The sequence below is a fragment of the Limulus polyphemus genome, unplaced genomic scaffold (genome assembly GCF_000517525.1).
Source record: "Limulus polyphemus unplaced genomic scaffold, Limulus_polyphemus-2.1.2 Scaffold740, whole genome shotgun sequence".
Lineage (NCBI taxonomy): Eukaryota > Metazoa > Arthropoda > Merostomata > Xiphosura > Limulidae > Limulus > Limulus polyphemus.
In genome coordinates this window covers 192,612-220,284 of record NW_013666350.1, presented here as the reverse complement: position 1 = coordinate 220,284, position 27,673 = coordinate 192,612, and the positions used below count along the sequence as shown (strand labels likewise).

Below are 27,673 nucleotides of genomic sequence, written 5' to 3'. Positions count from 1 at the left end.
TATGCTTTCACCCCCTCTTACCTTTCTGGACACATTAATGTTTTTCAACGACTCTAGATTTCGACAATTTTCTGACGTGAACGCACCTGGATATGGAGTGTATCTTTTTAGGAACTTTTATTGAACTGCCTAGAAACTATGATAAACTGGTGGTATTTCTTTTATGACGTGGGTAAAATTTGGGCAGCTAGACGATCTTAACTGGTGGTATGTTAAGGGGACGGTTGCCGATGCCTGATAGATCATAAGCTGTAAGCAAGAATTTCTACTTGTCTACTACACCAGTGATCAGTTTGCCAGGTAAGATTGTCTTTATGCAAGCTGGGGTTTATGGTCATTCAGACAGAGTTCCAAAGTGTTAGCAGGAAGATCAAGCCATCACCAATCTTCCCGTAACTATGTAGTTATTGAATATCCACCCTATTGAGTGCGTATAGTCCATCTCTGATCATTTCCTGTGAAAGAGTTCCAAACAACAATCAACTTCTACGGAAATCATCAAATTTCTTCGCCAGGAGTGGAGTGCAGTCCCACAGTTCCAGATTTAGGATATCACAAATGCCATGTAAAACCGCTTTTTTTTGCTTTGCATACTACAAAGGGTATCGAAACCCGGTTTCTAGTTGTATAAGTCCGCAGACATACCACTGTGCCACTGAAGGGCTACATAGATTAACTTACTAATATAAACACCATATTTAGGAAATCACGCACTAGTCAGTTGCCAATCAATAAACATTTTTGTAATTGTGATGAAAGATATATAAAGCTTCACGATTCTAATTTCCAAGTTTTTCTCCTTTTAGATTTTGTGTCGAAAAATTAAGGAGACATACTTATGTAAAGGTATTTTATTCATCGCTTTTTTATTTAATGAATTGCAGTTCATAGCTGGATACAGAATATCCTAGAAGGTGATTGTTTACATTTTGCAAAAATTACATAAATGAAGTCTTTTTCTGGAGACACCGTGCCTATATTTTGTTCAGCGTCTGTACGCTGTATAGGAAGTTTTAAATATTCCTCTAAATACTTTTTGGCTATTTTTTGAGCTTATTCAATTAAAGTCTTTTAAAAAAAATCCATGAAATGGTAACTGTCTATTTATTTTTTTTTGTTATTAAGGATTTTATTTTATGAAACGTCATCAACATTTTGTCTATAGCATAATATTATGTCCATTTGTTGCGCTAACATCTTATACCAAGAAAAACTAATGATGATAAGCGACCTACTTAATTCATAACAAGTTTAAAAATATTTATTTCTTATTTTCTTTTCGTCATTAAAATGTGAATTTCGGCGAAGATGATGCTGAGGTCTAATTTATTTATTAATTCGCTATATACTTCCACTGCAGTAGACTAGTTTCGTCGAATTCACCGTTCATCAGAACAAAGCAAATAAATAAAGTAGGCCTCATATAGGGGTGGAATGTAAACAGTTTGTTTGGTTTAAATGTATATAAATATATACCGGTAACTTTTACTGTGACGAATGATTCAATTTCCCATAGTTTAATTTGAAAACAAATATTTTCAATATTTATACAATTTTTAAGCATTGCAGCACCATTAGTTGCGCGTGTTTTATACATAAAAAAAAAAAGAATTTGGATAATTCGTAATGGAGAAGCAGCTTTGCCCTTTCTAAAGTGGCCCGGCATGGCCAGGTGGTTAGGGCGGGTTTGAATCCCCGTCACACCGAATATATTTGCCCTTTCAGCCGTGAGGGCGTTATAATGTGACAGTCGGTCAATACCACTATTCGTGGGTAAAATAGTAGCCCAAGAGTTGGCGGTTGGTGCTGAATACCTATTTCCCTCTAAGTCTTACACTGTTAAATTAGGGACGGCTAGTGCAGAATGCCCTCGTGTAGCTTTGCGCGAAATTCATAACAAACAAACAATCCCTTTCTAAAGTCGTTTTTAATCAACTCTCCAGAACTGGAGATTTGTTTGTGTTGCCCCAAAGAGACTAAACAGACACCATGTCATTTATTTTGACTACTTGTAAAGTCAGTTGGTTCGTTTTCTAATGCAAAGCCATACCATGTGTTACTGTGCTCTGTCCTCCACAAGGAACTGAACTTCGGATAGTGGTGTCTAAGTCCGTAAACTTACCGCTGACACGCTGGAGTACTTTGTTCTCAGTTCAGGAAGTGTTTTTAACACAAACAACTGCAAATCACTAACTAATAACTTTTTCTGTCTATCTGTATGTTTGTTGTTAAGCGCAAAGCTTCACAATGGGTTATTTTTGTTCTGTTCAACGTGGGTATCGAAACGTGAGCCCTAAGTCTTACCACTGAGCCACAACGGGGGTGTCGAAACGTGGGCCCAAAGTCTTATCACTGAGCCACAACGTGGGCATCGAAACGTGGGCCGTAAGTCTTACCACTGAGCCATAACGTGGGCATCGAAACGTGGGCCCTAAGTCTTACCACTGAGCCACAACGTGGGTATCGAAACGTGTGCCCTAAGGCTTACCACTGAGCCACAACGTGGCTAGCCGTATTTAGTCCCGTTATTTTATGAATGTGATAGTTTAATCAATGAAACTCGAGGGTTATGTTCGTGTAACTGATAGGAAAAGCTTTTAGTATCTTTTATTTCATTTTAAATGGGAGAGGGTGATTAACAACGCATTTATAGATTAATTTTATTATCCAGTATTGCTTGTTTACGTAACTTTACACTAAAACACACAATCTGTCTATCACTGGGAATTGAACCCCGGATCTTTGCTTTTTAAATTCGTGAAATAGCTTCTGACACACTGGGAGACATTAACTAGTGAAACATGAATTAGCATGCCAATTTATGAAATTATATTTATCGTGAACTAACTTTAAGAAATAATATTAAAGAAGTAAGTTTCAAGCACTAAAACTATGATTAGTCAATCAGTTTACTCAGCAATACACATTTTTGAAATTATTGATAATACGAAAACTCAGTAATTTATTCCTGAATTTTAATACGCTTACTGAGTTGTTGGTTGTTACTGTTTTAGCATACATAATAGATCTACGAAGTCAATACATAAATATTTTTGTAACCGTGATTTCAACTTTCGTTTCAACCCAAATGTAATTTACTCGTTTACCTAATGAAGTAATTCTGTTTGTGTCTTAAGCCGAAAGATCATGTTTTCTCTTCTTGCTCAATATGACTGATTTTGTAAGGATTTTCCCATCACATTTCTTATTCTGTGTACTAAATTCATCTTAAGATTTCCTCAAACTTTCAATGTTTAGTAAGCAAATACACAAATGAAATAAATAATTAGGAAACAGTTTTCAAAAAGCAATATTTTTAGAAATACTGTTTTATAAGGTAGATACATGAATTGACTAGCACGTATATCTGATATATATTAGCTCAAGTGTCTTTATTCTCTTTGAATAAGGTAAATTAATTGTTTTTTTCAAAAGTTAATGATCTCTCCCATAAATCATGAATATTTTGGGCATGTTCTATGGTTTAAAGATGTAGAAGGTTTTTAATTCTATATTACTAATATTTACTCAGTTATTTCACTTTGTATATTATGATTACCTTTTATCGTCTACTATAGGACATGCTATAATCATTTAGATGTACAAATGTAGGCTGTTTTTATTGTTTTCTGATTTTGAAAAACGTAGCGCAAATACACCAATATAGGAACGTAACAGAAGCGATTATTTTGTGAAAGTAAAACTCTTTACAAAGGAAGTAATTGAAATAAAATGTTGATTAATTTTTTAAGCTAAATGTCTATTTGATAAAAAACAAAAACTAATGGAATTCATGAAATGAAGACGAAATAAAAAAACAAAAAACCTAAATTTATGTATCCTAGTACGACCCTCATAATAATAAAATATCACTAACTCTCCCTGTAATAATGACCTATTTTTTATTCACTCTTGTTATTTCCTTTCCTTCGCTTTCCTTCTCAGCACTGGAGATCCTGCCAATGGGTAAGTAAGCTTTCGATCTGTGATTCTCGTGCACTTAAAATAATATTTTATTGTTAAAAATAGATAAAGTAGTTTGTGTCCATACGGGGGCGCGCGTGTAGATGAAATTTATAGTCTCTGGTTTTTAGAGGTTGGCATATTCAAACATTAAATATTGTTAATCACCATGTGCATATATGCGCTTTTATGATGTTACAACGAAACACAAAAGTCCTAGTACTTCTTTTCAATTTAATTTAACTATAGTATTGCGTTGGGCTTGAATACAGTTCACGATTTTGTATGCTCTAAAAAATTAAGCTAGTAATGATCTATACAACATCTTTATGTAGTATTATATTCTTGATAATATTTTCCTATTCAAACTTACACAGATTATATACATTTGAAACTTAGTAATTATTATTACTTTATCTTTCCTGTATTTATCCTAGAACTACGTTTCTGCTGTTAATCTACTTTCGTTTCAGGTTTAGTCTTGATAAAAAATGCTTAAAGTAGTCTGTAAAATTGCTGAGTTTGAACTTCATAAAAGATAATTTTGTGAGGGCGTTTTATGAAGATTTCAGCAGATGTAATAACCAAAACGTAACTTCACAATATTTACAATTAAGTCAGATCAAATAAAAAACGATAAAGCGATTGGAGGTAAATAAATAAACCATATTCTATATAAGTAATCACAGATAATCGATACTTTAACTACCTATCTAAAAGAAATTTAACACTAAGAAGTTGAAATAAGCGTCTCAACATGATTTAGAGACATATGAGCTCAAGTAAGCTTTTCTTTTTACGCATGTAGCTATTACATTCTGTCTTACCTGGAAATATTGCAAATGCTTGATTCTCCTGTATGGCACTAATATATTTTACCTTATTTGTAACAGCTTTATGATATATTTAATTATAGATTTTTTTGTATTTATGTTATTGCCTATTCTCATTATTAAACTGTAGTGCTAAATGTTTGTATAATTTAGTTTAATGTGATACTCAGACACTAACAGATTGCATTCTATTTCGATTTTCAGGAAAGTATTTCTTTAAACTTTATCTTCCATTTAAAAGCAAGAAATGTTTTTGCTACAGCGTAAAGTGTGTAGTGTAAGAATATACCTCAGATATTATATGCTTTTATATGACCAGAATATGTGTCTTTGAAATTGTTCAGAACATTTTAGCTGTAACTATAAGACTTTAGCGTATAGAAAAATACATATTCCTAGAAATGTGGTAAAATACATCTTAGTCTTTTCATTAAAGAAAAAATTACATATGCATATTTTCAATTATTCATAAGTTACATTCCCACTCATTCACGAAGAAGACCTCTGTATAACTTTTGTTGATGAAACAGTAAATTTTGCAATGAGTACGTGACTGTAAATATTTTTGTAAGCTATATTTTTAACGTTTTAATTTAGTTGTTTACTAGAGGAAACTGCTAACACGTTGCTGACGCTAGATTTAGAAAGTTTATAAAAGTAGTTCTAGAATACGTAGAATGTTTATGATAGTAATCAAGAGAATCTGCTAGATGTCTAGAAACAAGGATGCGTTATAAATACGAGAATCAGTGAAACATTGAGTTAGTTTTCGGTTCGTTCAGTGATTCAGGACTTAGTGAAATATTCAGATCAGCGTTAGTTATCGCGTGTATTTAGTTACTCGGTCGATTAGCCGTGAAATTGTACAACTTGTAAGTAAGTTGATTTATACCTTAGTCGTAGTAGTACTATCAAGACACACTGTAGTCATGCAGCCAAAACAACCTGCTGCAGGATACACTGTGTGTTATTAACAGGAGTGATAAGTTTTAGCGATTTTTCACCTTCTGTACCTTGGACTTTGGTAATCCAAACTATCGGATATTTTCAGTTGATGTTCTCTACTGGGCTCTTACTTCACATACAAATTTCAAGGCAATCCATTAAGAAATATCTGAGATGTAACAATTTTGATTGAGTTTCTTCCTATTTTTTCCTCGCACCAAAACAACAGAAACTATATTTGATAGAAAAACATACTTAACTTATATGGATTTTTGTCAAACTTGGTACACTGATAGATCTTTACAACCTACAATATAAGCCACATGTGAAAAGCTATTTAACACAAACTGCTCAAAAACTGCAAAAAGTCATTTGAGCTTGCGGTCTAACATTTTTACTACAGCTTCACCTAAGAGTAAAAGTGGGCCATTTTTAATTTTTGTCATTCGAATTAAAGACGGCTGAATTAAAGCAGCAAAACTATAAGGTAAATGGACGTGCATATACATGAGTATTGGTTAGGCCAAGTAAACTAGATTAGCAGTTTCAAGCTTAAATTTTCAAAAGAATTATACGGATGGATGATTATTATTGATTGTTAACTTTTTAGTACAGATTTACTAAATTTTATGAACTTATTCTAATTAAAGAGCGTTTAGCATCAAGAGATATTAACTTAAGCAATTAGCTTAAATAATGATGCTTGATACAGCTGTACCGATGGCATGGGGGTGAGGACAAGAAACTGTTAATCTAACTTCCATAGCGTTACTATAAAGGAAGCTATTAACAGTGTTTTAGAGAGGAAAACTATCACCATATATTTTAAGAAGAATCTGGTTGATTCTGTAAAATATAAGTCTGTTCCGAATAATAGGGTGGTGATCCTAAAGCTAATGTTGGCTACTATCGAGTGTCACTTTCTTACTTGCTTTGGTTTGTTGATGTGTATTGTCATGATATCTAATGAAAACCATCTTAGGTGTGACTAAGTCGCTCACTCAATCTTTTTTGGCCACACCTTTTTTCACACCTAAAGTGTTTTTGATTAGATTACGAGTAAATTTATGTTGAAAGTGGAAATATTATTTGTGAACTAAGGCCTGCAACTTCAAACAAGTGCTATTATCCTGTAGTAAACGTTAAGAAGAAAACAATTAATTTGTTATCGCCATCAAATTATTTAAAAGAATCCGCTGAATGATAGAAGTGGTAGAACGCGTTATAACATCATAAAGGACTGTTAGATATAAAAAGTCCAGTTAACGTCAATACCTTATCTGAATCTAATAGAATATTCCGAACGATAGACGTGATAAAACACGTTGCCACATGGTAATGGACAGTTAAATTTAACAAAATTCAGTTAATGTCAATACCTTATGTAAATCTTAAAAAATCCGCTGAACGATAGACGTGATAAAACACGTTGCCACATGGTAATGGACAGTTAAATTTAACAAAATTCAGTTAATGTCAATACCTTATGTAAATCTTAAAAAATCCGCTGAACGATAGAAGTGATAGAACACGTTACAACAACATTGTTAAATATATATAAAAGATCCAGTTAACTTCGGTAACTTATGTGAAATGCACATCAACTTCATGTAAAGAAGAAAACTTTATATTTGCATTTTTAAGAGGTTAAATTTTGTATTATAAAATATGTCTTTGCACGTTTTAAAGGTGTCATTTCACCTACTCTTCCCTTTTCAAAATCTTTTTGGCAGGTTAGAAATAAAAAGGTGTAAAACCCGCTTCTTTGCTCAAACTGCCAAAACGAAAGTTTGTCATTTTTTCACTAAATGTCCTATAATTCTTCGACTCTACGACTTTTGGCAATCAACCATGTGCCCATAATACTATCACATTGGCAGTCAATTATCCACACGCGTTTCGTCTAGAATTTATTACGTGAAAAAAACGTCGAACTTGTTCATATAATTGACGAAGTTGCCTGTCGCTCTCACCACTAAACTGAATGTGGATTCTCCCTCAATAGCACCAGAGATAATTCAACCAGACAGAGTGATTGTTATGTTAAAAAAAACAAATAAATTCCTGTACACTCAGTTTATATGAACCAGGAAAGAGTCATTACCCTTTCTCATGACTTTTAAGTTCCCCAATTAAATATAAACACGTCCACCCTTTGAGTATTGACTGCTTCAGTAATTGCTTTAATCTTAAATTCGCAAGAACAATATGTATGATTTTCACATTAACATTTGAAACCGTGACATGAGTGCTATTGATTTTCAGAGACGTGGGAAGCAACTATATAACCTAAATGATGTTTCTTTTATTTGTTAACTCTATGTCGTAGAACCCACTGAGGGATGAGAGGATTCCCGGAGAAGACAAAAAATGTTTACAAACTAGCTTTGCGATTAGTTTTTTAAAAAGTTACTTTACTTCTTGAAACTTGATTATCATAATTAAAATTTTAATTCTGTAGGCGAGAAAAACTTTTCAATGATATTAATTTATACCAATGAAAAGTATTTCTCGCTAGTTACTGTTTACTTGTGTCAATTCTTTTAAAATATTAAATGATGACTGTTTTGATCTTTGCTCCACCATACGACGGCAATTTATAAAATTATTGCTAGTTAAAAATTAGCAAAAAAAATTACTTTGGAGAAATTACTTTTCTTATTTAGATGCTTTTTTTCATACCCTTAACGAAGTTTTAGAATTGTCATAACGGGTATACGAATATACCAAATATAAAAAAAAAGTCAAAAATTTAGTCATTATAATTCATTATTGCAAGTGTCCCTAGTAAGCCACTGTATTCCTTGAGGCTATTATACTTCGTTATTTTTCCACTGGTGAGATCAAAAGTGACTTGGGTTGTGCACACGCACTATAAGGGATGACATTATGGATTATTGGTTATAATGCTTGCTCTTTCAGTCTGGAACAAAATGATAAAATGATACCTACAAAGTATTTTTAAGTTTGTAATATAAGTGCTGTTCATTTGTCATGTACACATGCCACTTTGTTTGTTTTTGATATGAATAAAAACTGTCCAGTCTTTTTCTTTCTTCATCTTACTCAAAATCACAACTCAAGTGAATTCCGTGATATAAATTTGCTTCATCTTCTTTCTTTCAGGGAAGGGGTAGAAAAATGTGAGATGTGGTCGAGCAACACAACACAACAGATAGACTTAGCGCTAAATATATTTTTTATGGTCTACTTTTTTATACGTGTAAGTATATAAGATCGACGTATGTATGACAAATACAAGTTCAAATTCGTTTCAAAGTTTGTTTTCCATATATGTGATTACACAGTCTCAAAAAATACGTTATATCTAATTTGTTTCGTATTTAATTCTACAATTTCAAGTATGGCAATACGTTTTAAATTATATATATATATAAATATGTATGAAAACTTATTTTAGTGCTGTTAATTATTAATTTTCAACTACGCTTTCTATAATCAACATCTCGAATTATTAACTTAAAATTTCAGCTTTTCTTGGTAATTTATTTTTCATAGAGGTGTTGAAGAAAAAGATACAAAATGTGGCCTATTGATAAACTCTGTGTACCGTACTCGTGGAGATAAACCAACATATTTTTACAGCAATAATAAACTGTCGTTTGTAGCGTATGTACATATGATAAATTTGAAAACGTTCTCAAGAATATATTTCTCGGATTTCTGTATACTAACACTCGTCAGTAGTAATTCGACCAGATAGAATTCAGTAATTGCGTCAAAGCAATGTACTGTACGTGGAATAGGAATTTCAGTTTTTGCTTCTTTTTTTTATGAAGTGGGTGGTATAACTCACTCAGCTTTTCCTCGCGTACTTTGTTTGTTTCAACTGACTTATTCAATAGAGAAAATTAATATATTTCCATTAATCAGTCAGCGAACTTACCAAGTTTATTTATTTATTATGACAAATTTCTTGTGTGGGCAGATGGGGCTGCATGTATGAAAAATTTTACTTTGTTAACATCCTCTATTTCGCGTTTTTTTATTTTAAATTTTATCATAGTTGGTCATTATGAAAGTCACTTCACATCGAAAAATCAAAACAACACAAAGATTATGGTGTCACAATTGTAACCTCGTGGTCCAATGTTTGTTACAAGTATATAGTGTATCAAATTTTATATAGTGTAATTGTTTTAAGACTTAAGTAACAAATATTGGCGTGTTGATTATCCTCATTTCTACGATTAATTGCAAATTTCATTAATGTATTTATATATATATATATATGTGTGTGTGTGTGTGTATGAGTACAGTAAAATATAATGACATTTGCAGTTAATCAAAGATACATATATAAAGATTTCTTAAATAAAACCTTTACATATGTAATCACATTAAACGTGGATTATGTATCTCTAGAATAAATGATATGTATACATACAATTTATTGGGTATCTCTGGTTAACGTGAATTAAGTTTGAGTAAGTATTTTTCTTTCTAGTTTATAGCTGCAAGTGATAAACTGTGGTTCATGCTTGAGTTGTATTCCTTCGTGGATTACTTCACCATTCCGCCGTCCTTTGTCTCTATTTACCTCGATCGTACGTGGATAGGTAAGGATTTCTTTATTGCGACTCATAATGTTGACGTATTTTTGAAAATTTACGTTTGCGTGAAAATTTTAGTTAGGATATTTTTTCAGCTGTTTCCACGTTTTTTTTTCTATTCCTCTGTAGTTTAGTCACTTATTATTACTTACATTTTATGAACACATTTTTTGCTCTTTTATTTAAACAACAACGTTCTTCCAATAATCATATTAAGATAATTTTCCTCCTAAAAAGGGATCATAAAAATCTTTCAACATGTTCAACTTTAAATATTTGTTTAAGGTTGTTATTGAGGCTTTAACAAACAATTCATCGACAGTGATTGCTAATTTTAGTAGTTCAAAATGATTTTTTTTAGATAATTATCTATTGTTTATTGAATTTTAGGCCTACGGTTTCTGAGAGCGTTACGACTGATGTCAGTGCCCGATATCTTGCAGTATTTAAATGTGCTCAAGACCAGTAGCTCCATTCGTCTGGCTCAGCTAATTTCCATAGTTATCAGCGTTTGGTTAACGGCCGCTGGTATAATCCACCTGGTGAGTTTTCACGAATCCGGTAGATGCCACAGAGAGTTCATATTTTGATAACTAATTGAGACTACTGTAATAATAATAAGTAAAAGGTGAAATTGCTCTGAACCCCGATTTAGTTTTCCAACCCTTTGTGTAGAACATTATGAAACCTCATAATGTAAGAATTTCTTTAAATGTTGATACAGTTATCTCCATATTATATATTGAAATGTTAATTTCTACCTTTTTAGTTAAGAGGTGGTAATGAGTTTTTCTTTCTTATAAATATATAAAAGTTATCTTAAAACTGGATATTACTATGTGATTTTAACTCTCTCATTGCAGTTGCATAGATAAACAACTTTGATAGTTCGGGTTTGCTTTTATATGCATTATAAAAACAATAAGAAATGTGTTTGAATTTTTCATTACTAACCTGAAATTTAAAAGTGGTAAATTTGGGAAGTTTGAAGGGGAATACCCTATCTTCACGATGTTAGAAAATTCCAAATTCCCCATCAGTTTCAACTCTATTTTAAATAACTAATATTCGGATAAAAGGATAAGATATCCGTTCATCATTCTTACTTCAATACTGCCATTCTTATCTTCAGTGACCTTAACACAACCTTACAGCAGGAATAATCTGTTCTACGCTGTTTTCGTCATTTAAAAAAATAAATAAATGACAGTTATCTGTAAGACAAACTGTACGGATAGGACGGTACTACTAATATTTAAAGATAATTATAAATGTTTATTTATACTAAAATTAATGAGTTTGTTGATGGTTCCTCTTATGGTTCCACCTTATTTCCAACAGCCACTGATTGAAATCATTCGTCCATATTTTCTTTGTTTAACTGACTGGATATATTTAACCTTTTCTAACAAAATATAAATGATTAAACAAGAAAGTCTAGATGATTAAAGATACAACAAAAATCGGCCTCGTAACATTGAGTTGAAATACGTTATAAAACTAATTTCATAAACCCAAAGCATCGACATACTTAATTCAAAAATAAACTTATATTAAGATTTATCTTTCAGAGGTTAAAGCTACATCCAAGAAAAAAAACAAACATGTTCATCTTAAGAAAGCGTTTCAAAACACATGAAGCTGTTATAGTCGTCAAATCTTTGACAAATAATCTTTTAGACTGTGCTGCTAGACAGATATTATCGAATGGTATACACAAGTATAAATTCACTATTCAAAAATCAGATATTTTGATAGATAAATAAATAAAGTTTTCACTTTATAGCTGGAGAACTCTGGAGATCCTTTAGATTTCGACAACACCCATAATCTGTCCTACTGGGAATGTGTATACTTCCTTATTGTCACGATGTCGACCGTCGGCTACGGTGATATATACTGTAAAACCATGCTTGGAAGGGCATTCATTGTATTCTTCATCTTAGTGGGCTTAGTAAGTAAGAAGTTACCGTCTTATTATATTATTTTGCCTGGTGGTACGAAGTTACTTGATTGGAAAAATAATTCCTGGTATATGTAAACAAACTGTCAAACTACACCTTACTGTAAGAAGTAAAGAATTTAATAGTATTTTATTATGAAAACAAAACCCCCATATATGTTTTAAATTTGCGTATGTTTTATTTTAAGAATGTGTGATTTATAAGTAAAGTTTACTTGAAGTTTACAATGAAGATCTGCCAATATTAAACCGTTTAGACTAAAAATTACCCTGGTTTATCGTATAACTTTCAACTGTTTTTAATAATAATAAAAACAGCAACATATATATATGTGTGTGTGTGTGTGTTTGTGTGAATACAAAAATATATATTTTTTAAACATTCTCAAATATATTGGACAGTTATCTTAAAGAAAACAGTTCAGATTTTTTCACTTCTTCTGATGTTTTATTTCTATTAGTTACTCATTAAGGTACTACAATAACGTCTGAAATGTTCGATTGTTTTATAATATTTCATATTTCAATTTGATGGCATGTTGTTTACAGTGTTTATATTTCAATTTAGTAGCATGAGGATGGACTAAATACGTACTTGTTTACGTTCTACTTATTACAATGACATATTGTTTAAAATGTATTTTCCGAAACTATCAAGATTGTAGAAGTCTCACTTGTTGGCAGAAAGCAATGTTATATTGTTTTACCAATATAACTTACAAAGTGATATGGATTAGATATGGATTATAAATAATAACTGCATAACCGTTTTTACGCGTTCTTGCTCTCTTTTTTTTATCTCTTCTACTTTTCTTGCATATTGGTTATAAAACTTATCACCTTGGCTTCATTGGAAATTCATGTAATAAGAAACAGGTTTACAAATTTTGCACTTTTGTTTTACTCTTGCACATGTTTAAATATTTTTTGCACTCTTATCCAGTAGTTAATATAATTATTATTATCCTATCCTGTAATAGGTTTAGCAATAGCATGATATTATTTCCTTTCAATGCTTCTCCAATTAGATGAATATTTTTTGTACATCATAAACTTTTAATTTTGCAATTTTTTCGACTTTTTCATTAGAAACGCTCTTAAACAACATTTAGTTTCAAGACAAGTAATTTCACATCCTGCTTCCTAGTTGATTGAGTTTGTAATAGTTATATTTTTCAATGGATGATGCTTGAAATCCCTTTCATTATTTTCCATGTTTTTCATTTTCATAGGCCGTCTTTGCCAGTTGCATTCCAGAGATTCTAGAGTTAGTTGGGACTAGACCCAAATATGGTGGTGAATACAGACAGGAGCATGGGAAAAGGTAGACACTGTCAGGCCTTTCCATTCTAGCCTCGTATTGGCATGCTTTTTTCTCGCTCGATGGTGCACTAGTGGAATAAAAAACATTATACATTTTGGTGTCTTTTGGCATCTGAGTGCAGATTAGGCAGTTATTACCAACCACGTGAAACAAATGATATAAATTATGCTTAACTATACATACTTGTGTTGTTTCAGTAAGAAATACTTTTCATAATTATATTACTAAGAACTGAAATATTTTATTTCATTTTGTTCATAAAATGTTTCTTGTGGTTAGTTAGGCTCAATTGGCTAGTCTGCACAAATTGCTTTCTCACCGCTTGTGAGACATTTATCGTTGTGAGAATGTTATGCCTGTCACGTGTTCTATTCAACCTGAAATGCTTTATTTTCAAACCCACAAAGTTAAGGATATATTCTTAATGCCTGAATATATCATCGCGGTTGGAGTTTCAAAATATTCAGATGTTTTCTGCCATTAGTTGGGTTGCCGATGATCTCTTAACGTTAAAACATCCTTTCTCTTTCACATTCTTTCCTTCGCTTCATTGCATATGTGTGGTTTTCTCTGCCTGTACCACCTGACATCTCTCTCTTGCGCACGTTTCGTGGTTGCCCTTCGGTCAATTGCAGGCAGTGTTTGCTAGCTGCATCCCGGAGATCATCGACCTGATTGGCTGCCGACCAAAGTATGGCGGAACGTTCAAGTCTGAAAGAGGAAGAAGGTAATATTTATTATAATTTTTTTTTGCTTAACTCTGCAATGCTACTTCTCTCCTTCGACCTCTTCGCCATGTTTTAAATAAATTTTTCGTATTATTTTAAGTGTGTTTTTACTGCAGCATTTCACCAATCAGATGCATGTAAAGAGACATCAGTAGTAACCACGAGTGACAATCAGGTTACTGAACTAATGATAACATTATTTCTGCTAATAGCTGTGTTTTTATCCAGTTTTCCAGCTCGATGACTTTATAACTTATATGGAACATTCAAGTTTATGAAAATTTTAAAACTTGAAAAGCTCTTTTTTCTGGGCATTCTGAAAAAAAAAATTAATGATAATACCAACCTTTCAACTTATGCTATTGTGTTATAGTTTGTCGTTATTGTTTTTTATTAATTCTTAAAAGAAACCAATGCCCCCCCCTCAACAAAAACAACAACATAGAAACAGCAAAACATTGGTGGGAAAATATCAAACTTTTCTGAAGTGCTTATAATTTTCCTTGTCTCAGATGGTTAAACGTCTGAACATGTTTGTTATTTTACCTGTATCAAATGGTTAAAAGTCTAAGTAAATAAGATTAAACATATTATTGAAACAACAGACGAAGGAAGATTAAAACCCTAAGATAAAACGTTTCAAATTAAAAGCTGCCATACGTTTCGACACTAACTAGTGTCTTCTTCCTCAGTGTTACTAAATGTTCTACATTAGTGCAAGTTATTAAATACAGTTACGGTAATAGCACGTGACATTCTGTTGGTATACAAATTCTTGTACTTGTATTCGCATGATTTTGATCTCCTAGGTTACACTATGACTCATGAAATATACGCTTGAATTAGTTAATATATTTGGCCAAAATAATACTGTTTTTCCGTATTGGAAAACACATTATTTTAAACAAATATTATGATTTCTCCTTTCAAAATCTTCATTACTTCTGATATTTTTTTACATTTTAAGAGAGCGATGTATGTATAAATAGATATGGTACTACAACTAAAATGCATATGTGTGAGAACAGTTCTAAAGAAAAAAATTGCTGTCTAAAGTCTTCTTTATCATGTTGTATAACTCTTGCACTAAATATTTTTAGAACGTTTTTGAATAAACATATTCTTGCTTCTATCAATGGACGGTGTAAAAATTTATATTTCATGTTATTCTGAAATTATGTGAATTTCTTTTATTATGGGTGACTGTAATCCACTATTAATGTATGATTCTCATAACAAAACCTTACCTTGAAGTTTTACAGAGAACGGTAAATTGAATTTTTAGCGAACTTAAGGTAAGCCTCATTCGCTTCAACTGGCAGTGAGAAACACGATAGTTGTATACACTAAAACTAACTCATCATTAGCCAAATTTATAAATGAACAATCCATTAAATTTTTACCTGAACTGAATGTTAGCCTCATTGGCCCAGCTGGCAGTGAGCAACTCTTATAGCTTTATCTACTAAAACTAATTTATTATTAATTATATTTCAAATTAACCTTTTGTAGACGTGTAATTAAAATGACTGGAATCACAAATGAATGTAAGAATTATAATTAATAAATATTTTAGCAACTTCCTATTGGTTGTTGTTTATAGAAGTTGTGTATAAGCTTGACTTTTGATGAAATTTGTAGTTAAATTGTTTTCTAATGCTACATTTTTATCTTAATTTCAAGGCACATTGTGGTATGTGGTCACATTACCTATGAATCAGTTTCACACTTTCTCAAAGATTTCCTTCATGAAGACCGTGAAGATGTTGATGTAGAGGTCATATTTTTACACAGGTATTCCTTACTTAATATTGTAGTTTAGATATTTCCACGAACAGTGATTTCATTTTTCAACGAGTACCAGATACTTTTTATTTTGCTTAGCGAAAGATATCACAAGTAAAATATGTGGTTCAGCATGACTTTATAAGATCTTCTTAAGTAGCGTCAACGGTATTATTTAGTCCAATAATTATAAGATAAAACTTTATGAAGTATAAACAATTACCTATACATAGCATATTAATAGCACTTTTGCTATTAATTACACTTAATTATACACTACCATAAGTCTTAAGCATATTCATTTAAGAAATAAGTCCAAAACACTCAGTGATTTTGAAGCAGCATATTTTACAAGGCCAAGGACGTAATTCTCTGGAAGCTGACTTATACCAATATTACCTTCTGCACATTTTTTCGTTTTCAATGTAAAACATAGAATAAATTAATGAAAAGTTGGTGTTGGTTTCTATCTATAATATTTATACTTGCTAAATATTACTTAGTTCTGATAAAAGAGTTAGCACACAAAAGGTGCAATGAATTTTAAAAAAAGACCCAAAACTCGAGCACTTTCGAATAGTTGACTGTTCGTCTTCTTAGTTCATTAGCGGTGACTGTTTAAGACATGGGATAAATAATGAAGGTTGTATTTAGTTTCTGTCTATAATGGTTATTGGTGCTACCTCTTGCAGAGTTTGTTAAAGGTAAAAAATGTGAAATGACCTAAATTAATGAAGGTTGGATTTGTTTACTATCTATAATAATTATAGTTGCTATCTGTTAGAGTGTTAGTTAGTAGTAACAATGTAAAACATATAAGATAAATGAAAGTTGGGTTTGGTTTCTATATATATATATATAATAGCTAATATAAAAGCTCGTCAAAAACTACGGGAAACCGTTGTTGAATGATTAACGAAAATTACAGAATTTAACTAAAACAAATTTGTACCTTCAAAATGCATCTGCTCTTCACTTATTTCATCGAAGTAATTCTTTAATCAAAAATGAAATGTTATCATGAACAAAAGTACGTGTGCACTCTGGAAGAGACTTAAATAGCGCTCTTGAGCTTTTCATTGTATTCTAGTTCAGGAAGTAAAAAACATAGTGCGGACATTCCGACACAAACTTTCAACTCTTTCGTCTGTACAAAGTATAAAAGATATTTGGTAGTGATAAAAGTTTATTTTTCTTTATGTTTTAAGACCAAGTAGGTAATATATGTGTTAAAATACCAAAATTATATATATTAATTAACATTTATTCAACACTTAAAACTTTTTAAACACTGATTCTATAACGTTAGTAATAGTACGTCTATTTGTAGTCTAATTCAAGCATTAGATCTAATGCATAAACGTAACGAAAGACCTAGCTGAAACATTACTTGGTAAATTTTAATTGCTTTTGCCTACAACTCAATGTCATAAAACTTCCGAATTAAACTATTATGCTGCTATATCACCGAAGTTATCAAAAATATAAAGAATAAAAAAAACATTTCTAATAAATGAACATGAATATTGAGCATTCAACATAAACACTATAGTTGGCCTAAGAACGATCAGGTGATAGTTTTGTTGCTAAGCGACGATGTATACTGTTGAGCATTACCAAAAAAGGAGTGTGGAAGCGTTCTCGACAGAGTGACAAAGGGAATACGTCTTTTATAGTTAGTGATTATAGTTGCAGTTATTTAGTTCATTAGTGGTAACAAACAATACATTGCATAGAATACTTGTATATAAACATATTAGGGCGTATAAAAGCTGATATAACTCGAAACAACAGTTCTCACTAGATATGGTGTGGAGATTGTTGTCCAATGTAAAGAGATATATTAAATTTCATTTAACATCTTTGAATTTCTTTTTCCATGACTTATTCAGAAAGCCACCAGACCTAGAGCTGGAAGGTTTAATAAAGAGACACTTCACGACTGTGGAGTTCTTTCAAGGTTCAGTTATGAACACAATCGATCTACAACGAGTAAAAGTGAGTAATCAAAAAATATTTTATGTTTTATGATAATATTTAAAAAAATAGGACTTCTACTATCTGAAATGATCATGAGCATAGCGCTTTCATTACTGTGGTTTCAAAATTAATGTTTACGCTGGTTGATTTTATTGGCGGACAAACTATGAAAGATATATTTGAACTTCAACTTATAACCTGGCATGGCTTGATGGTTAGGGCGCTCAATACTCTCATCGAACATGCTCGCCTTTTTTTGCCGTGAAGGTGTTATAATGTGACTGTCAATTCAACTTCTCATTGGTAATAAGTAGCCAAAGAGTTTGCGGGTGTTTGGTGCCTTCTCTCTAGTCTGTCACTTCTCAGTTATGAACGGTTAGCACAGTTAGCTCTCAAGTAGCTTTGCGCTAAGCTCAACAAAATAAATAACCTACTCTTAATATATATTAGTGAAAAGTTTTTGATTTTATACACTTTTATTATGGTTATTTTAATCTTAGCAGCAAAGCTTTATAATATAGTTCTTAAAAATATATAATTAGGATTAATATATATAATTTTTCTTCTGGTACGAATGGTTCTTTAGGTTCACGAAGCAGATGCATGTTTGGTGCTGGCAAACAAATATTGTCTCGATCCCGACGCTGAAGATGCAGCTAATATTATGCGTGTTATTTCCATAAAAAATTACTCTGATGAAATTAGGGTTATCATCCAGTTGATGCAATACCATAACAAGGTTAGTAGCGCTTGAAAAATTAATAAAACAACAAATTATCTAATACCTATTAATTCTCGCTATAGATAAAGGATATCATTAGCCAAAGTGAATTTTCCATAATTTTTATTTTAACGAAACTTCGTTAAGTGTCTTAATTTCCATCGTTCCGAGAGTAGTCCGAAATTGCCAAGGTACAACTGGTTATAGCTGTTCTTATGATGTTTCATGTACACGTCTTTCTGATAATGATTCTCACTTATCTGTGTATTGATAATGTCAACATATATCTTCTTTATTAAACTAATTTATTAGTTATTTTTATCATTGACTAAAATATAAAAGATGGTAAAGTTATGGGAATTCGATGTTTTAACCAAAAATAGATCCCAGACAGAATTTGTTTCTGATATGAAAGCTATTTTATTAGAGTTATCATTCTATTAATCTTTTTTTTTTTAGTTCCTAAAAATAATTTATTCTAGGAAATTATTAATATACATGGTACCAAGTTGGCCTAGCTATTGTTGTCTGTCGATAAATGGCCCAGATCCTTGTCAACATGAAATGTCGAGTAAATCGATTTTCTGACTAAGCTATGTTCGATATTCATTATTTTCACTTTCCTTCGTTGACAAAATCTAGCATTTAATCAGTGTAGATGAGCTGAGAGTTGGGGCTGATTATGAATCAAGTTTTGATGAAATCATGCCTAAAAAAAATCGTGTTTCGAAACTACCGTACAAGTTACGAGTTCGAATACCGTCATCAAGCATGTTCACTCTTTCAGCTATGAGGGCGTTATAATGTGACAATCACTCCCACTTTACGTTGGTAAAAGAGTAACCCAAGAGTTGGTGGTAGGTGGTGTTGACTAACTGCCTTCCCTCTAATCTATCACTTCTAAACTATAGACGACCAGCGGAGATAGCCCTTGTGTAGCTTTGCGCAAAATTAAAAAAACAAAAAACAAACAAACTTTACACAGATTCTTTTCGGTAATAAACAAAAGTCACCTATTAGAAACTAATGCATTTGGTTAATGCAATTTGACTTGGTAACATAGAATGCTGGGTGCACTAAAAGTAATTCAATTTCAGTGCCATCACAGATTGTCAGATTTTGACTGAACCGCCAAACTGGTTTTTTTTTTTTTATAACTCTGTTTTCTTCTCTTTGGAAAAATCAATGAGGGGCTGTTGTCCGAAGTTGTTTTTTTTTTCGTATTTGTTAATAAACTTATTTTAATTTGGCGAGTGTTTCACTTTCTTTAATTATTTTTTCTACATTCTGTAAATTCGTCACCCACACAATGCTTTTATTATCAGAACTTATGATAACCTTGTCTACTTTTAATGTTTCATTTCTAGGCCTACCTCTTGAACATCCCCAGCTGGAACTGGAAGCGAGGGGATGACGTCATTTGCGTATCGGAGCTGAAATTAGGTTTCATTGCGCAGAGTTGTTTGGCTCCAGGATTTTCGACCATGATGGCGAATCTATTTGCTATGCGATCTTATAAAACGGTAGGATTAGATTAAGCTTTTAGTTTCTCGTAATACTGTTCTTTAAGTTTTAAAGACGCCTTAGACTCATATAACATCTATGAATTACAGTGGAACCAACGCGAAAAATTCCTTTTTCAATTATATAAAACATGTACAGTTTAATTTTCTATGTCTATTTAAATGTTGAATTACTGCATTATGTGTGAATCTTTAAATATATATTTTTAATACTGTCGATCTGTATTTTTATTTAATCACAAAACATAGTCTTATCTTTGAAAGGGGTTGTCCAGTATCGTATCATTTTTAAACACACTAAAATGTTTGACGGAGGAACTTATAATAAATCTACTTTATACTTTTTACTAAACTAGTTTATATACGTAGTCTTTCCTCTACCATCATTGTGCTTTCTGATACTTACGATTGTAACGTTATAACGTGACAACGTGCTTCATATATATACAGTGAAAAATCTGACACCTAAATCAGATTGGAAGTCACACAGTCTAGTGTTTAAAAATGAAAAGCCTGATGAAATTTGGTTGAATGGATGGCAACCATCTGTAGTAGAAACACAAGTATAGAGGACGACGTTTCGAAAGTTTTCCGCCTTTCGTTTTCAGGCCCTTTCGAAACATCGTCCTTTATACTTGTGATTTTACAACAGGCGGTTGCCGTCCATTAAACCAAATTTCATCATGAAGACTCTGACTAAACACTCTATCAAAGAATGAAAAGCCTGTTAACAAAATGAACAATTACTGTTGCTGAATGTGCGGAATGAAGAAAAATATGTAATTTGTTATTATGTGGAGTATTACTCTTTAAAGTACGGTATGTAACAGACAGATCGTTCTTTCTTTTGCTTTCCTTACATTGAGGAAAGTGACATTTTGGAGAAAATAATGCTATAAACATGAATAACGATTTCGTTTCCGTTGTTGTTGTTTTTTTACCAACAATCTGGAAGTTTCGAGAACTTAATACATTGACAAGACAGCGTGGTATATTCGTAAAGAGTTTATCAAAAGTGACACTTTTGCTCATCAATCTAAAATTATTATAGATTTTTGGGTTTACTACAAACGCAAGAGTTAACACCTGGTGAGTATAAGTCACATAATACAATTTTTATAGTGATTTTTGCGGTTATCCACTGGGTCAGCGGTAATTTTACGGACTTAGAATGCTGAAACCCGTGGTTCGATTCCTCGCGGTGGCCATAGCAGATAGCCTAATGTGACTTTACTCTGAAACAAATAAACAATCTGAATTTGTAAGTCACATAAGTATATAAAAAAAACAGTCTAAAAATTGTATCATACTAGACGATTTTTCAATTTGTTTAGTCACAGATCCACACAGCACACTTCACAGTTCCTTGTGAAAGACAACACAATTAATATATACTCATACACATAACATATATATACTGTGGTATTTTTCGCGTGCCAAGTGAGCTTATGGGTTAATTCCGTAATTCCTGCTGGTAAAGTAATTTTTAGCTGGATATTACAATACCAGCCATATTACCTGCTTAAAAACACAAATTGTCTTCTGTAGTATTCGACTTCACTTGTATAATATAGCTGTTTAGTCTTTAGGATGTTCAATAGGTATATGAATTCTCTTACTACTGTCTCGGAAGTTAAATTTTATCTGTATGATTTTTATAATTGAAAAGCAAATATTACCTTTGAAATTAATTAGCATAATTTTATATGTTGTTGTTGTTTGAAGCTAAGCACAAAGCTGCACAATGGGCTATCTGTGCTTTGTCCACCACGGGTATCGAAACCCGGTTTCTAGCGCTGTAAGTCCGCGGACACACCGCTGTGCTACTGGGGAGCAATTTTTATATGCAAGCTCTGAGGATGGCGTAATTTATTACGACACTTTTCAGTTTATCGATTTCCTAAACATTTCAACAACTGTAATCAAACAGAACATTAGTTTTGCAGCCAAAATACAAAAGGAAAAGAAGAAACAACAAAAATACTGAAGTACCTCCTGTTTACACAGTTTGCTCATCATTCATAATTTCATTCTTCACCTATGCCTAACTATTGATTCTGGATCCACATGAAGTTTTCAGAAAATTCAACATTTTCATTAGCAGCATTAAAAAAGAAAAAAAAACAATACGCAACTACTATTTTTATTAGTGACAAGAATGTGCAGATAGCACTTTTGAAAAGTTTGATTGTTAAAAATAATAAAATATGCTTTAAAATGGCTTTCAAGATAACCTGTATTTCGTCATTACTCGCCACTAAGGGGGTAACTCCAAAAATTAAGAATATGAAGTGCATTAACGAACGCTGGGCGGAGTACTTGCAAGGCGAGAACCTAACGACCAAGACCAGTGGATTCTTATTTTATATATTGCAAATTCTATTATGTATACTAATCCTAGCGCTAGCGGCATGAAGCAATGAATTCAACCTGTGTATACTTAGTTAAAGTAGTCACCTACTTTTTTTTAGATGTAAATGAATATTTATTTTTTAAAGCGTGTCACGTTAGTGGTGAATTAGAAAGAACACTATTTAATAAAAGTAAAAAATACCCTCTTCGCCTTCATCCGGTCACTCTCGTTCCAAAAGTTCAATTCGCATAACTCAGCTTAGTATTAATCGTTTCACTACTGCTTCCGGTTGTTTATCACACGTTGTCATCCTTTTAAAGGTAAGACGTTTTCCAATCCCACGCACTCTACTTGTTAATTCGTGCAATATTAATGTTATTCTGATCTCCATTTTACTTCCTTTTATCAGTTTCTTCTCTTTAAAGGTCTACTTAAACAATAGTGACTACAGTGTTAGTGTCCTGGTTTGATGTAAACTGAATTCATGCTCAGTTTAGTTTCTAATTCACCACATCACATTTTGTGCACTGTAACTCAGTAATTATTCTTACGTAAATTAGGAGCTAAACCGAATGTTAATTTACAGCACACGAATTAAATGACGCAATTGAGTTACGTCAAATAGCTTTAATTTGTTGTGTTTGTGAGATATCAACTACTGTTTGAGCCAAGTAGAATGTTTGCTTTTTTTTCGCTCAAGCGTTTTTGGATGGATATTCTTTATTCTAGAGAGCATTTTTAAAATATCACAAGGAATTCCAACTTCTTTTAACGGATATTCCAAAAAGTGATAATATTGAGAACAGTGTAAACACAAATAAGTAGATAGCTTCTCTAAAAAAAAATGCACATCAAAGTCACGTTGCTGTTTAACATATTTTTATATGAATATTTAACACATTAGCACTCCTCGAGTTAAAATAAACCAGTGATAAATCATAATGTACATATATTCAAATATGATTTGTTTATTTATTTGCACGTACTAATTCTACTCCCTGAACTGACGCTACTTGAAAGGCAATACAGTTTTATGGATCCAGAGCTTGCTTCCAATTAACTGAGAACATTATGATTTCTAGTCACCAGATATGGCATCTTGGCAGAATGACTACATGTGTGGAACAGGCATGGAGATGTACACTGAGAATCTTTCATCCTCTTTTACTGGCTTGAGCTTTCCTCAAGCAGCTGAGTGAGTACTTCCGGTTCCACTTTTCATATAATAAATAAGAAGTTTTGCATAGTATGTTAATTTGTCTATTTTATTCAACAGCCATTATACAAATGCGTGGTTTGGCCTTTTATTCTCTTGTATTCATTTTATTTCAAAGAACTGCCACTGAGTGGTTTTTCTGTCACATTCATTTTGCAAGTCAACAGATAATTTCAAACTTTCAGCTTGTTTCTGTTTCGAAATTGGTTTGGCTTCTTGAAAGTGATATTAATTAGGAAGTTTTTATTTTAGATGTACATTTTATAGATTATGATAGTAATCAGCCTTTAGTTTTCAAACAGAGATGGCGGGGCCTAAAAAAAAACTCAAAATACAAATAAGTTAAACTGGGAAATAATAGTCTTAATAAATTTATTTTATTAGGAATATTTAATCCGTACAAACGAATATTGGGAATATAACGCAAGCTATATCAGTATCTGGGTCAGATATGGTATAATAAAAATCTACTTAATTTATTATGAAACTAAATTCATCATGTTTAGGTTTACTAAATTATTGTTACATCACGCTGTTGATATTTTTGTTGCCCGTATGTACCCTAAATCCAGAATATCGTAAGTGACTTGTCCCAGTGTTGTTTATTTTTTGGAAACTTAATGAATTTAGAATATGACATAATAAAAAAGTCGTAGACAGTGTACATATAAAAAAATTTAATGTACAGCAGAGTAAAATTAATAGAACTTGGATTAATCGAACGTCAAACTAAATGTGAGATTTGCGGGAATGTTATTTACGTTATCGTATTACTTAATTGTTTACTCTTAAGAACAATACTTTTAGCTATGTGGTTAAATCTTACTTGTAATATAAGTTTTTATCTGTGTTTCATGACTTAAAAAAATGAATTAAGAATGTGAGCGATAATAAAAATAACACATGATAATTCCCCCTAGTTTTAAAGATTCTTTCTTAATAAAAATTTATACAGCACACGAATCGAGATACGTAAAAGTGTAAAATAAAGGCTAGCAAATTAGCATTTTTATACCAAAAGTCACTATGTGCATTTTGAGGATCATTACCTGGTATACGTTTTTATATGTGATCCTACTGAACAAAGGCTAAATGAGCAGCAACTGCCTAGTTCATGGTGACACACGTGGAGAAAGTCTTTTAGGACTAATCTACAAAAATATCTCAAGTAGAAAGGACTTTCTCTACAAGTGTCTCTCTGAGTTGTGAGGTTGCTACCCATTTTACCTTGGTTTTTTTCTTCGTGAATACTCTAAGTCAAATTTAAAAGACCTATTGGATACTTCCCAGATTGTGTTTTGTAACTTTGAAACTCCTGCTTCTGGCTATCGAATTACCCGCCGAAGACGGATCAGATTATAAAATTGCAATCAACCCAAAGAAGAAACTTAAGATTCAACCCAACACCCAGGGATTCTTTATAGCACAGTCAGCTGATGAAGTTAAAAGGTAAAGCCACAAATTGTAGCCCTAATAAGTTGTGCTTCAATATTGATTATCATATCTGTTCTGCCAATTGTGTCACCAAAAGATTATTTTAAAAATTATTTCAAGAATTATACATGAGTGAATGTTTAAACAAAACAAACAAACAGTTTAATATGGCGATCTTAAAAATTAACGGTTTTTAATGCTTTTTTTTTCATTGAAAATGTTTCATTTCACCGTTTATTGAAAATTATCTGCTTTTGTAGAGAATATTAATCGATTCCAGCACCTCAGCGGGATGATCATTTTGATTACGTGTATTAAATAAAAGTCAATTTGCAGGGCATGGTACTACTGTAAAAACTGCCACGAAGACATTAAGGATGAAAAGCTGATCAAGAAATGCAAATGTAGAAATTGTAAGTGTTTTGGATGGTCGTCGTGTTTGTGAATTGTTGTTCTTCCCTAAACCTCACTCACACTGGTGAAAGTCCTTCTCTTCTTGAGTACTGTCTGAACTTTCAGCTCTTTCTTGTTCACGCATAAAATATCAGCGTTTTCATGCACTTCTATTTTTCTTTTCCTCGCCTAAGCTTAATCCTAATTAACAGATCGTGCTTTACTATTTGTTACGTGTTTGGGACTGTTGTAACAAGTAATGTGGTCTGCACTGTTTCGTTTTCTTTTACAATGTGTATTAATACGTGTATTATAGACATATCGAAACGCCTTATCATTAATGCCTGCACCACAACTGGAGCCGTACCAGATAGAAAACGGTAATTGTCTGGAGAAAGATGAACAAACTAATTAAATAACTTTTTGTTTCTCTCTTTATCGTCACGTTATTACCTGTAAATTAGTAAGAACAAGTTTGGAGACTGATTTCATACCTCTGGTATGACCTACGGCAAATAAACGATTGTTACCATGCATGTAGTCTACTTATGTAGTTTGCGTTTGTAATATGATTCTGACACTTTATAAATTGTCATTTGAGAATAATTCCATGGCATCTGTTATTAAGGAACACTGAATTGTGACGCTATTTCATCTAATAATTAATGAAACTTACTTTTAGTACAGTAAAACTTGTTTCCTGTTTACTTACAAAAATACGAATTCATTCAGCCATCTAATAAATGTTTCACATACTCAGAGAACATTCTGGTGTGAACAAAGTTTTCAAAATCGAAACCTCAAAAGACTAGGACGACACGAAACCGTCAAAGTAACTAAACATTACATTGTCAACCCAGTTACCAGGCGCCACTAAGTGATCGATAAGAAGCCACTTTTGTTGTATATAGCTTTAGCTTCCGTCTGCAGAGTCGGACAGGATTTATATATACGTAATGAACACGCATAGAATCGTTGTTATTCGTTTCATTTTATGGAAGCTATATTCTATGCCTGATGCAATGTAAATAAATAATGCATCATCACAGTGATTTAGTGATTACGATTATAACTGCACCTAAGCCTTGTTTTCTGTTGATAAAAAAAAAAAAAATAAACGTACACGCTGCTATTCCTACGTAACAAGTGTTAACTAGTTTAGCCTTTATTAGTAAGCTAGTGAAACCTTTAAAGATTCATCCTAAACTGTGTAATTCTAGGAGCGCAGTAATAAAATACTTATATTATAATATAGATAATTACTGTCTGGTAAAAACTTTGTGGCAGTATCGCTAGATGTTTTTCATTACAGGAAGTCAAAATATTCGATATTAAGAATAAAAATAACAAATGAATATTTTATATATAATTAGTACCAAGTTTCATTGACTGAATAGAAAATGGCAACACAGTTACTCTTTAAAGCCACCTTTTTTTTAGATCTGCCTGTGAATTCTTGGAGTGAAACATTGTTGAGGAGTAACTATAATTTTGTTCTAAAATTCGTATACCTTTCTAACTGTTTTGTCTACCTTTTACCGCTACAGTGGCTCTATTTAGGAAAGGAGTAAGAGCTGTCCAAGTCGTTGGTAGAGCAAGTATGTATAGATTTTTTTGTTCTTTATAATAGAGTATGAAACAAACGACACTTAACATTTGGAGTATAGTTATAACAAAATCACCAAAAACACTTGCCTTTAACATAATTTAACTGATCGCATAAAATATGTAAGATAGAACTGATTTCTTACAAGTGAATCAGTTTAGCCATGAATGAATTTAAATTACATTTAAAAAAAAATTTGCAAACACGCACCTTTATGCCTCAACATGTCATTTTAGTGAATGGAATTATGAAAAACGTAATAAACATCTTTTGGTAATGATAATATCTCTGAAAGCTTAACCAAGAAGCAACGTGCCTTTAGTAAACAAATA

General features: G+C 32.0%; 1 protein-coding gene across 1 annotated transcript in view; it reads left to right on the top strand.

The window, feature by feature from the left end:
• Positions 1-27,673, top strand: part of LOC106460285 (calcium-activated potassium channel slowpoke-like) — an 81,127-nt gene that overhangs the window by 27,643 nt on the left and 25,811 nt on the right. Inside the window, exons 3-16 of the mRNA XM_022386956.1 lie at positions 3,946-3,966; positions 8,868-8,964; positions 10,210-10,321; positions 10,706-10,857; positions 12,102-12,269; positions 13,511-13,602; positions 16,014-16,124; positions 18,008-18,113; positions 18,682-18,834; positions 20,184-20,339; positions 23,775-23,887; positions 25,199-25,357; positions 25,679-25,755; positions 27,283-27,333. Coding sequence (XP_022242664.1) covers positions 3,946-3,966; positions 8,868-8,964; positions 10,210-10,321; positions 10,706-10,857; positions 12,102-12,269; positions 13,511-13,602; positions 16,014-16,124; positions 18,008-18,113; positions 18,682-18,834; positions 20,184-20,339; positions 23,775-23,887; positions 25,199-25,357; positions 25,679-25,755; positions 27,283-27,333 — 1,568 coding nt within the window. The remainder of the gene's footprint in view (positions 1-3,945; positions 3,967-8,867; positions 8,965-10,209; positions 10,322-10,705; positions 10,858-12,101; positions 12,270-13,510; positions 13,603-16,013; positions 16,125-18,007; positions 18,114-18,681; positions 18,835-20,183; positions 20,340-23,774; positions 23,888-25,198; positions 25,358-25,678; positions 25,756-27,282; positions 27,334-27,673) is intronic.